Source organism: Phaseolus vulgaris, chromosome 3 (genome assembly GCF_051622355.1).
Source record: "Phaseolus vulgaris cultivar YP4 chromosome 3, ASM5162235v1, whole genome shotgun sequence".
Classification (NCBI taxonomy): domain Eukaryota; kingdom Viridiplantae; phylum Streptophyta; class Magnoliopsida; order Fabales; family Fabaceae; genus Phaseolus; species Phaseolus vulgaris.
In genome coordinates, this window is record NC_143500.1 from 43,081,766 (window position 1) to 43,094,581 (window position 12,816).

The window sequence follows — 12,816 nt, forward strand, 5'->3', positions numbered from 1 at the left end:
TGCTTTTTTCATGAAAGAGTATAAAATTGTTGCTAAGTATTTGAAGGGTGAGGGTGATATGGGACAATCTCTTATGCTTTGTTTGTTTCTGTTGATACTCTTTAGGTGCAAATGGACGAGTGAGGATTTTCGTTGTTTGCATCCAATAATTTGAAGGAGAGAGCGCATATGGATGAACGAGTAGATATGATTTTTTTTTCTTCTCTTATATGCGATGATTAGCGAGTGTGATAACGTAGAATAATGATAATTCACTACAATACCCTTAATTTTCAAACTGTGCATACAATACACTGAGGTTTTTAGACATTGAATCAAAGAGGAGAATCGATTTTACAAACTTAATAGTGGATGAAAAATCGACTTTAGTTTTTCTTTTTGTCATGAAAATCGATTTTATGTTTAGTGAAGAGAAAGCAGACGCAGCACCTCCACTTTTACTCGCTGCCTTCTTCGCATTCATTACCATCTCTGCACACCTCCATCTTCTTCTCTTCCTCCCCTCCAAAATGCAATTGTTACGAGCATAACACATGTATGTTACATATGGCTACTGGATTAGGGTTTCTTTTGCACCAATTTTATCATATTATTCAAACACAAATCACTATTTTTCACACAAAATATTAATAATAAATATATAACTATTGATAATAAATATTTAAATTTATATAATAATAATAATATTGATTATAAAAAGATAATATAGTAATTTTATTTTATAAATATTTTTTATATTAGAATAAATTTTAAATATATTAACTTCTTTATAATACAATAATAATAATTATTATATATAATATATAATTTTTTTTATTATTATCATTATTATATAGTTATATACATACAATATGTAAAATTAATATATTAAATATTACATAAATTTATGTAATAAAAACATTTAATTATTCTATTAATAACAACAAATAATTATAAATAATAAAAATAATAAAATAAAATTATAATATAAAAAAAACAATAATCATTATTATTTTCATAAATTTTAATATATTTAATAATATCATTTTAATTTAATACAAAATTATTTTATATTATATTTTTTAAAATTTTAAAAATTTAAATTATTTGTTTTTATGTAACAATTTCCAAATTTGCATTTATAACTCTAATTTTTATATATTACAAAAATTTAATTAAATCAAATATTAAAAAAATATCATAATTTATTATTTAAGTTTTTTTAATAATAAGGATAAATTTGTAATCTTACATTTTATATCTTTAAAATATTTTCTAAATTCTCTCTCAACTATCATATCACTCACAAATTTTAATAAACCATCCTCACAAATCCACACTATCATCCCTCAATCCAAACAACTTAACACATTCTCACACATTCTCTCTAATCCTCACAAATCCACTCTCCCTCCTCCTCACAAATCTCCTCCCCAATTCAAACATACCATGTGATAGTGAAGATGATGTTGTTCAAACTACTCGAAGGTTTGGACATCCTATAAAATGTTATAAGATGTATGTTAAGAGTTCTTACTTTTTTGGGATTTTCATCTATAGGTAAATCTAACTTCAGCGTTATCTAGATCTTGTTCGAGAACAGGAATCAAAACTCAAGTAGTATGAGTAAACAAAACATATAACTAATACAATTAGACAAACTTAGTCATCATATTGTAATATTATTATTATTATCTCTTTTATAATTCTTGGAGTTGAAGAATGTAAAACCCGGAAAGAGATTTCCAAACGGGCTGTGAAGGAATTTTGTTGGGCGAAGTGGATATATATTAAGTTTTTGCAAACAAAACAACCTTGACCAAAAAGAAAAATGAAAAAAAAAATGTGGAGCGGGCCTTTTCAATGTTTCGAAAAGCAGCCCAATAAGATTTGTTTTCCTTGATGTTTTGTTTCCTCGTTGACCAAGTAAAAAAATAGTGAAAAACAGATGTTGAAAAATGAAATTAAGAATGAAGTGTAGGGCTGTATTTGAAAGGGAATACGTACTCACCCACCCACCCATCAAAAACATCAAATTGTGATTGATATTCTCGTGCCAAAATTAAACGAAATGCATCATCATTATTTTATTATTATTGTGTGTGAACAGTAAAAACAATGTGTTGGTGTTGATTTATTAGTAGTTAATTTGAAGGTGGGAGGGTAAAATATGATTATAATATGAAATTGAAGTGACATGGTGGATCGTAGGCCTGTGAAGGTGGCCCAATGAGGCGTGTAAAAGTGGAGAGGATATGAAGGAAGGAAGCAGGTGAGATCAAAAGTCAGAGTTTTAAGAACAAAAATATTATAACTTCACAAAATATGTCACCATCTTCTCTTTACCTCTCTCTGCCTCCAAATTCATCTTAATTATAAACAAACCTTTCTTTTTCCAACAACAAATAAATATATAAATTTTTTTAATTCTTTTTGTCTGTTTCCTTCCACCTAAGAAAGCGACTCAATAATATACACAAAACTCATTCATCATTTATCCTCTTATTATCTCTCCTACAGTCCAATTTCTCCTCTTATTATCTCTCCTACAATCCAATTCTACCTCTCAGATAAGAGAAACTATATATCACTTACACTTGTTTTAAAAAAAAAACATTTATGTGCCATTATAACCTTTTCTTTCCTTCAAACTGTAATTTATAATTAATCTTTAAAGTCACAACTTCATTTTTATATTAGTTAGAGTAGTAACCACTGAACTTTACGCTTATATCAATTTTATAAGATGATATTTATATTTATTATTATATTTAAGTATTTAACTTTAAATTTAACTCAATTTTATAAAATTAGAATTTATAAAATGAGATTTGTATTATTTATACACTATTAAATCTTTTTATTTTTAGTTATTTTTTTTGAGATATAATCTGATAAATATAACAAATTTTGATAAACTTTAAATAATTTTGATATTATATTAAAAAAAATATTTTAAACTTAACTCAATTATAAAATTGAATTTATATGAAGTTTGCACACTTATATATTTTATTAAAGTCGAATATGTAACATAAAAGAGGAATCTTTACACTTTTTTTTTAAACTTAAGGACACTGGAAATAATATTAGTCTTTGAAAATAGTAAGTTCGTTCAAAGAATCAAGCTTTCAAAATATATATTTTTTCATACATATACCCTTAGACATGTGAATTGAATCGATGATTGAACACTTAAAAAATATAAAATATATGATGATCTGTAAACTATGCCTTGTTTTGTTTCGACTACATCTACCCGTGCTTCAATTAATATTACTCGTTGGATAAAACTGTTTCAATACATAATATAAAGGGACATTAAAAATCATTCCTTTCATTTTGTTTTTTTTTTTGAATGTTTTATAATTCTGTAATAAATGTCATTTTAAATTCACTCTCCTTTTCAATAGAAAAAATCAATGATTTATTTCTTAAATTATTACCGGGTATTTGTTGGAATTTCCAATATTATAGAATTTATAAACTAGTTTAACGTAAGCTTCGTTCAAAAAAAAACACAACATGTAGTTAATTTACTTTTAACTTGTTCTTATAAAACTCCTCTCATTATAAAAGAAAGTTATAAATCATTAAAAAATTAATATATATCATTATATCTATATATAAATTAATAAATATTAATACTTTCTGATTAGATTATATATACATGTAAAATAATATAAAAATTAAAAAAAAATTACTCTAATTAAAATTTGGATTGACTAGTCTTAATTTCTAATTGATAACCTTAGCGATTGTGAAGTTGGATCTTAAAAAGGAATACATGACCTAGAAGAAAAGAAATTTAAAAGATAATTTTTTTAGATAAATGAATAATAAATTAACTTTGATGTATATTCTTAACTTAAAATATTTAATATTTTTTTTATCTATTTTAATCCTTTTTTTTCAAACTTATTCATACACCAACTAAATTATTAGAGATTATTTATTTAAAAATTAATAAGTAATAAACATTATTATTGTATAATATATGAGTCTGCATATATAAATATATATATATATATATATATATATATGTTATTTGATAGTAAGATAATTATATAAATTTAGAGAGGTGAGAAAAAAAATCGTATATTTAGTTGTAATTTTATAGCAATAGTCACCCTCACCACCATATACGCCGCCATTAATACTATCTATTTTTCATTTCATTTTGTATTTTTTTTAAATCAAACATGGAATAATCATATTTAAACTACATTACAATATATTTTTTAACGAATCAAAAGAATCATCCTATAACGGGAAAGAAGAATTTATAAAGAATAAATGGTTATTCTAATCAATATGATAAGTTTTTTTATTAACACATGTCAAAGAAATTTAACGTGTTTAATAAATTAAAGTAGACTCCTTAACATTAATACAATAATTTGTTTAGAGATAGAGAACAAAAATTTCATTAAAATCCAAACGAGAGAGTATAGTGAAAAAAAATCATAATAAAAAGTACATAAAAATAGTTATTTAATATTTTTTATCAGATCACTTTTATGAGATTACTTTAGCGTTTACCAAAAATAAATAAGTCTTTACCATTGTTAACTGATAACATTCCACCAGTTATAAGCATTCATGACATCTTTATATATACTTTTATACCTCCACATTATCTCATAAAAAACGAATCTGAACACAATTTTTTTTTAAACCTTTAAATATTTTTTATTTACAAACTTACAAAATATTTTTGTAGTTAATTTTTTTTTTATTTCCTCTCACTTAATTAAACAATAAAATTTACAAATTAAAAAAAAAGTATTGTTTCCCTCAAACTAGATTTTAATCAATGTATCAATGTGAATAAGTGGCAGTTGAACTTTTATATATATATATATATATATATATATATATATATATAAAGTTTTCATGTTAAATATCATTATGCTATATATATATATAAAGTTTTCATGTTAAATATCATTATGCTATTTCACATTTCAGTTAGGCTGATACTTCAAGTAACAACAATCATTTGTCATCACATAAAAAAAATATTATTAAAAAAAAAAATAAGAAAAAAGTAGACCAAAACTCATATGTTAACAAAAACGATATATATAGATTATACCTAATAATAAAGAATTCTAAAAACAGACTAGAATGCACTTGAAATTTAATAATGAATAAAACTCTTCATACGGATAAATTTATTTATAAATAAATAAAATTATACTTTATTTAATATATTTTTATGTACTAGTGATTTTTTTCCAAGTCTTTTTATTTGTGATATTAAGTTTAAAAAAATGGTTGAAAAAATTGTGAGATTAAATAATGTTAAAGATAAAATTGACTGTATTTGTGGGAAGGGTAATTAAGGAGGAATAGGCTTTCCACAGAAACTCACGTGGTCTCATCTACCCATGGAGAGGGGAGACAAATATCAGAACACAAAGGTTGGTAGGAAAAACCATTTATACCATCTCCAGTTTTTACTTTAAGTAAGTTTTGTTTCTCATAAAATTTACATTTTTTTTATTTACAGTTTAATTTCTTACAACTTAAGTAAGTAGTTCGAACATATATTATTTAAATTAAAAATATTTTAACTTTTAAGATGTATTAAGAAAATTAGTTGGAATGATTGAATTTGTACATATAAAAGATAGTTTATTAGATTAAAACGAAAGGGCATGATGGTAAGTCCACACTCTCTTTCCATGGAAGGGTGTTGTTATAAACCGAAGCCACACTCTTGTGTTCTCCAAACATAGCCACTGCTTCTGTCTCCATATCTCTCTCTCTCTTTCTCTTCTTGTTCGGGATTGTCTCTTCCGTTGTGGTGTTGGAATTGGTGTATCTCGTCGTTGTTGGGGTTCTGAGTGATGGGTATGCCCTGCCGCTGTTCTCACACCTCGCACATCACGGAAATCATCATCACCAGCTTCTTCCGCCATAAGTCTTAGATCCTCACCTCAATTATTTAACTCCTCTACTCACCTTTCTTTCATGGCACCTTCAGATCCAACTAGGTCGGAGTAACCAACGATTCCTCACATGGCGGCTGGAAGGGCCTTTTCCGACATCACTACCTTCCTTCGCAACCAAACCGCTCCTCCCACTTCCCAACCTCTCGATTCTCTCTTCCTCTCTTCTTCCACTGCTTCTTTTCTTGGTCAGTAATAATTACCCTCCCTCCTTATTTTTTACCACTCATGGACACTGTGTTTGACTTTTTGCTATTTGATTCAGGTTCGAGATCCATGATGAGTTTCGAAGGAGAAGGAGGGAAGGGGTGTAATGGTTCCTTCTTCCGCGCGTTTGACATAGACGAGAATGGAGATGAGTGCATGGACGAGTACTTTCATCAGCCTGAGAAGAAGCGCCGTCTCTCTGCCAACCAGGTTCAGTTCCTCGAGAAGAGCTTCGAGGAAGAGAACAAGCTTGAACCCGAGAGAAAAACCAAGTTAGCCAAAGACCTTGGTCTGCAGCCACGACAGGTCGCTATTTGGTTCCAGAACCGTCGTGCTCGGTGGAGGACCAAACAGCTCGAGAAGGACTACGAGATTCTGCATGACAGCTTTGAGAGTCTCAAGGCCAACTACGAAAGCCTCCTCAAGGAGAAAGACAAGTTGAAATCTGAGGTAATTAAATCGAGAACTCAATTTGGATCCAATGAGTATTTTTCTTTAACTATTTTTATATCGAAATTGAAGTTTGATCTTAATAACAATCCATAACTTAATGTTGGTTTATTCATGTATTGATACAAATTGATGACTCTATTTTGTGGGCTGACGAGTTAATTTGTGTGACGTTTTGGTTAAATCAGGTGGCGCACCTGAGTGAGAAGGTGGTTGCAAGAGAGAAAGAAGAGGGGCAGTTGAAGCAGGGTGAAAGGGGAACGAAGGGGTTGCAGGAACAGGAACAGGAACAGGATGAGGAAGCACCCCAAAGGCCTATACTTGATTCAGTTTCGGAGGGTGAAGGATCGAAAGTTTCTTGCGTTGTTGGGGGTTGCAAACAGGAAGATATCAGTTCAGCCAGGAGTGACATTTTGGACTCCGATAGCCCGCATTACACGGATGGAGTTCACTCAGCAGTGCTAGAGCACGGTGATTCTTCTTATGTGTTTGAGCCTGATCAATCAGACATGTCACAAGATGAAGAAGACAACCTCAGCAAGAGTCTGTACCCTTCCTACCTCTTTCCCAAACTTGAAGATGCCGATTACTCCGACCCCACGGAAAGTTCTTGTAATTTTGGATTCTCGGAGGAAGATCATGCCCTTTGGAACTGGGAGTACTAAGTTTTCTCCCATCTTTCTGTGTCTGTGCCGTGTGTAGTGTTTATTTAGTATTTGCACTTTTAGTCAAGACTTCATAAATGGCCAATAAGTCAGATCAATCACTATAGCTTTATTAGGATAGAGATGGTGGTTTTTGCCGCATTTTGCTACTTGTAATGAAACTGTTGGTTCCAATGTAATTAAATAATGCTTTCCTGTTGAGAATGTAAATCTGGATTTAGTTTAATGAAGCAATTTAAATTGAAAAGCTGAAGAAATGGGAGAGACAAAATTATAATAAGAAATCCAAACATAGCTCAATTTCTTGGTATAGAGGCCAAGAATGTATATATATACACAGTGTTTACTGTGATGTGTGAGTATGATTCTTCTTCACTTGGGTTCTGGGTCCCTGTTGTTTAGATTGGTAAGCAACCCTGCATGTGGAAGTTGACTTGCCTGCACCTTTGCAATTGTTTCCAAGTTCAGAGCATTTAATCTTTGTGACAGAAGGAGTGTCACTTTCGTTATGACTTGGTAAAAAATGTCTGGCTATCCATTCAACGAGGATCACCGACTTCTCTTCTCGTTTACTCAATACTCGTGATATCAAGAACATCTGTGAGAGCCTTCGCATCTTGGAAAATTTCTTTCCATTTCTTTAATACCAAAGAGAACACAACGCAGTAAATCATTATTTATATTTCACCTGTAACGTTTTTTTCCCTTCCTTCTTACCTCAGTAAATTATTAAACCAGGTAACCAACTCCTTTTGGGATATGAAATTTCATAGTAATAATATAAATATTAATTTATTAATGTCTTCGAAAATTATAATAGAGTGGGATTTTTTTTTTCCAAAAAGAGGAATATATGGATTGAGGTGATCATTTCTTTGGTCTAATTTAGTGGTAGTTAGATATCTATATTAATAATTGAAGAAAATGAAAAAAATATATATTTTATCTCTGAATAGCATAAATTAAGGAGTGTAAGCATCGTACTATTAAAATAATTTATTTTTTTTATCAAATACTCTGTTGGAGATCCCACATCGACTAAATTGGTGCAAACCTCAATCTTATAAGCCGGTTTTATGAGGGTTGAGTTAGGCTTAAAGTCTTCTTCGTAATATGGTATCAGAGCCATTTCAAGCCTATCCTAGCGAGTATTTGTTGGGCTTATCAGGCCACCCCCTATCGAGCCGCTATCGGACCACCCATAATATATAGTCCCACGCACGAGCTTCTATCAGCTTTTCATTGTATATATATAAGTGGGTGCAAACCTCACCTTATCGAGCCGGTTTTATGGGGTTGAGTTAGGCTTAAAGTTCACTTCGTAGTATACTCACTTATTTTTATTTTACAAAATAACAAAACATTCAATTTTTCTTTCATTGAATTTTTTTTGGTTATAACTATATGGCTTAAGAAACTTAAGCTAAAGCATTCATTCTTCAATGCTTTGAACTAATAATGATGCAATGATTTACATATAAATAAATAAAAACGTTTAATATGCATCCGATTTTAGGACTACTAGCTTTGTGTATAAGGTACAATGCATACATGGGATTAATATGTATTAGATGTGTTTTTAGGATTAGTTTGGTAATTAATTAGAGACTAATTTAAATTTTTTTATTAATAATAAAAATAATTTTAGATAAAAATAATTTATTTATTTTTTAAAATAGTATATAATTTAGTCAATATAATTTTTTTAGTAAAAAGTAAAATAATAAAATAAATAAATGTCAATAATTTATAACATATCTTTAATATTTGTATTTTTTTTTTTGTATATAGAAAATGTAAATTTATCAAAATGAGCTATATCACATTGATTAAGTTACTGAGAACTAATTTTCCTTAACCAGTACTCTTGACTTTGAATAAATATTTAACTACATTAAATACTTTGAGTAAAAAAAATGAATTTTGTCACATAACAAGAAAATGCATGTCTACCCCAAAGGTAAAAACAGATAATCAAAGTAATAAAACAGTAATTAATTCACGTAATACATACGTAACTACTTTTAAGGAAGATTTTAAACCAAAGTGATATTTTTATTTGGAAAAATAATTATATTTACAAAAAATACACGTACGTACGTACACACGCGACATCATTTATATTTTCATTAGTTAGTTATAATGTAAATCTTCATAAATTAAGTGTACTTATCTTTTATGAAACATATTAACTGTCTACTTAAAAAAGAGAGTAAAATTGAAGATATGTGTTGAATCTCTTGACTATAATAAAGTAAAAATAGTAGAATCCCGATGCAAATATTAAACATCAGTCACATGTATAAGTTGAATTTTGAAAAGAATAACAAGAGACGGAAGCAAAGTGATAGACAGGAAAAATTAGGTCATAAAAAAATGGTGTTTATAAATATTGAAAGAATAGCAGTGTCTTAATATTTTATCTGTTTTACTGTTCCTAATTTTGTACTGGGAGTTTTTGTAAATAGTGGAGTTGTAAAAGAAAAGGCTACAAAAACTAGGGTGTGTGATGACGATGATGATAAATATGATTATTTTGAAGAGTGTAACAGAGGAGAGAAGAGGACGTTAATGGTAGAATAATTGAAATTAGTGGCTGAGAATGGTTGCGATAAGGGTCAACATGTTGTTCATATTAATCTCTGATGTTAATTATAAATTTAATTGATTGGTATTTGGAAAGAAATTGCGTGAGGAAAGGTCCATGCTTTACGGCGTGTAGAAAGATCCATTCACAAGCTGCCACACGCCCTGTTTTCTCAAAACGCTTTCCTACCAACCGGGTCAACCGCACCACACAGCACAAGGCCTTCACCTAGATTGCACCACGTGTACGGCCACCATGCCACCACCTGCCACCTTTTTTTTCCTCTCCTCTTCGGTCAAACAAAAAAGGGGGGAAAATGAAGAGGTGCGAGCCAGATTGAAGAGCAGCCACACCAAATGACTTGTGCAAACTCCGCACTGGAATCTACACATCACGTGGGCCCCACACGACGTTGACCTCTCCTGCCACGTGCCTTTTACTCTGCGATGCTCTATGAACCCACCACGTAAAAAATCTCCCCTCTTATTATTATATAAATACTGTATAAACTTACACCCAAAAGATAAGCATCATTAAGCCTTTGTTAAAGTGAGCCAATTTAATACATTTCTCCAAGCACTCAAATTCCTCTTTTTTTCTCCAAATCATACTTGTTTAGTGATTATTTTTTTATTTCATAAATCATATATATTTTTTCTTAATTTAATACCGATAAAATAATTGTTTCAGATAAGAGTATAACTGATTTCAAATTTACAACATTGTAAAAAACATTTGATCTCTTAACTAATGTAAAATTTATCTTTTTTTTATATATATTCTCTGGTATATATGAAATATCCATCTTATTATTGGATTTTGAGAGTAATCTAATTCAATAATAAAAATTAATTATTCAAAATTCTATTAATTTATACTGATACATTATTATTGTTTTGAATATGAATATCTATAAACAATCTATTAATACGCAACGGAGATTAAGTTTATGATACATTGAAATACTACAATCTATTTATACTACAATCCTTTAATCTTTTATATATATATATATATATATAAAAGTCAATGAAACTAAGATTTAAATTCACAGTTTCCAATCGACCTAAATATCACTTAATCGGATTTGACACATGTGAATACAATTACAATTAACAATAAATTTGTATAGTTAATGTGATTGTGAGTTTAATTTGAGTGGTATTTGATTGATCCTCTCGAAGAAAATGTCATGTTAAAACTTGATGAATGAAAAGAAAATGTTACTAAAATTATTCTGGTTCATTATAATGATTCCGTGTCAGCTGATGAACACACCATGTTGGTTCATGATTTTGTGTTGGTAAGGTCGTACATACACTCAATTATTTATTTTATAAATAGACCTGGTTCTGAAAATGATAAATTTTAATTGGCAATATTTTAAAATAGGTTAGACTTATAAGATAATGTAGAGAAAATTTTGTACGTTTAGCGAAAAATATGAAGGAATCAAAAGAAATGACAAGACAGAGGGCCAGGAGCGACACCACTGGCATTGATTTATGGCGCATTTTTTTGTTTTAAATTCCATGAATAAAGGAAAGAAGTGTGAGATGGTTGATTACTGAAGATGAAATTATATGAATAGAGAGTTAAAATCTGAACCCAATCATTCAAAAATTTAAACTACCATTTTCAGAAAGATTAGGGTCATATTTCAAGCTCTCTCTCTAGTTTAAAATTCAAAATTTCAAGTATTTAAATCATAATTAATTGTATTTTATTTTCTCATTTTCATAAAAAAATGATTCTTTACAGACAATCTTCCCAGAAACTCAAAAAAGATAATGATTTCTCGGAACACAACACGTAACAAACTGGTATTATTATGCAAATTTCTGAGTGATAATAATAATAAAGCATGTTTAAAAATATTGGCCACGTTTTAACCTTAAACATGACACGAGATTACACGTATAGGTTGTGTTGCTTTCGTTGGACCCATTGTAAGGTCGTTTGGCAGTACTTCACGACAGTGTCCTCTTACCTCTCACTCCTTTAAATTTTCTTTACATAACACAACAAAGGAAGTTATATACATAGAAACAAAATCAAAACCAAGGATTTAGTTTTTTTCTTATGACTTATAGTGTGCTTAAAAAATTGGGAGTGATCGGAAAAGTATCGTGAGAGAAGATACTTACAAAATATGACATTTTACAAAATGTGTATATATATATTAAGAGATATTTTTAAGCATTCTAAGTGCTTTGAAATAGAGATAAAAAAAACATAGGAATGGAAGAAAACATCGAATTTAAGAGAGTTAAAAGAGAAGTGTTTTCTTTATCCAAAAAGATAATCTTCCAAGCATCTTGTCCAAAATCGAGTTATATGCAGAAAATGTTCTTGGATTGACATCAATAGACACCCTCATGTGAGTAAGAAAGAAAACACACTAAAAAAAGGGGAAAAAAGGGGCAATGGACATAAATAAGGTCTTGTCTATTTTAGCACCCACCAATTTGGTTTTATGACTTCATGGGTTGTACTAGTATCACAGCAACAAAGACATAATTTGACTTGAGGAGTTGAACCATACGAAAGAAACACCTTCGAATTTTTCCCCAACTTTTAAACATGATACTTTTCTAAGATTATTCTGGAGTTAGAAAATAAATCCAGTAAAAAAGCATCTCAAAATAGTTAGGATGTGCAAAATTCCAAGTTTGAAATCACTAGGAGATATCAAACAAATAATATAATTGGTTCAATTAGAAAACAATGTTAATATTTTTTTTATCAGAAAAATGATAATATATTTCTATCACAAAGTAGTAATTACAAGGGTTAAATATGTTTTTATCTTTTATTATTATGACATAAATTTAGTTTTTTTCCTAATTTAAACTTTAAACATTTATATCATCAGATATTTATAGTGTGAATGATTAAAATAGTGTAAAATAATTGTTAATTTTTTTCAAAAACTGTTAATTTTTGTTCTTGTTATTTTGATTGCAAGATT

General features: G+C 29.0%; 1 protein-coding gene across 1 annotated transcript; it reads left to right on the forward strand.

Moving 5' to 3' along the window:
- Positions 1 to 5,634: 5,634 nt before the first annotated feature.
- On the forward strand, positions 5,635 to 7,468 carry LOC137807794 (uncharacterized). The gene is made up of 3 exons (XM_068608595.1): positions 5,635 to 6,124; positions 6,202 to 6,593; positions 6,782 to 7,468. Exons 1-3 carry the CDS (start codon positions 6,007 to 6,009, stop codon positions 7,256 to 7,258), a joined length of 987 nt encoding a protein of 328 aa, XP_068464696.1. The 5' UTR covers positions 5,635 to 6,006; the 3' UTR covers positions 7,259 to 7,468.
- Positions 7,469 to 12,816: the final 5,348 nt, after the last annotated feature.

Excerpts from the sequence above, each read along its gene's own strand:
- LOC137807794 (XM_068608595.1), top strand. The coding sequence starts at position 6,007 with ATGGCGGCTGGAAGGGCCTTTTCCGACATCACTACCTTCCTTCGCAAC. Across the intron at positions 6,125-6,201 it reads TTCCACTGCTTCTTTTCTTG|GTTCGAGATCCATGATGAGT; the intron begins GTCAGTAATAAT and ends TATTTGATTCAG. Across the intron at positions 6,594-6,781 it reads AAGACAAGTTGAAATCTGAG|GTGGCGCACCTGAGTGAGAA; the intron begins GTAATTAAATCG and ends TGGTTAAATCAG.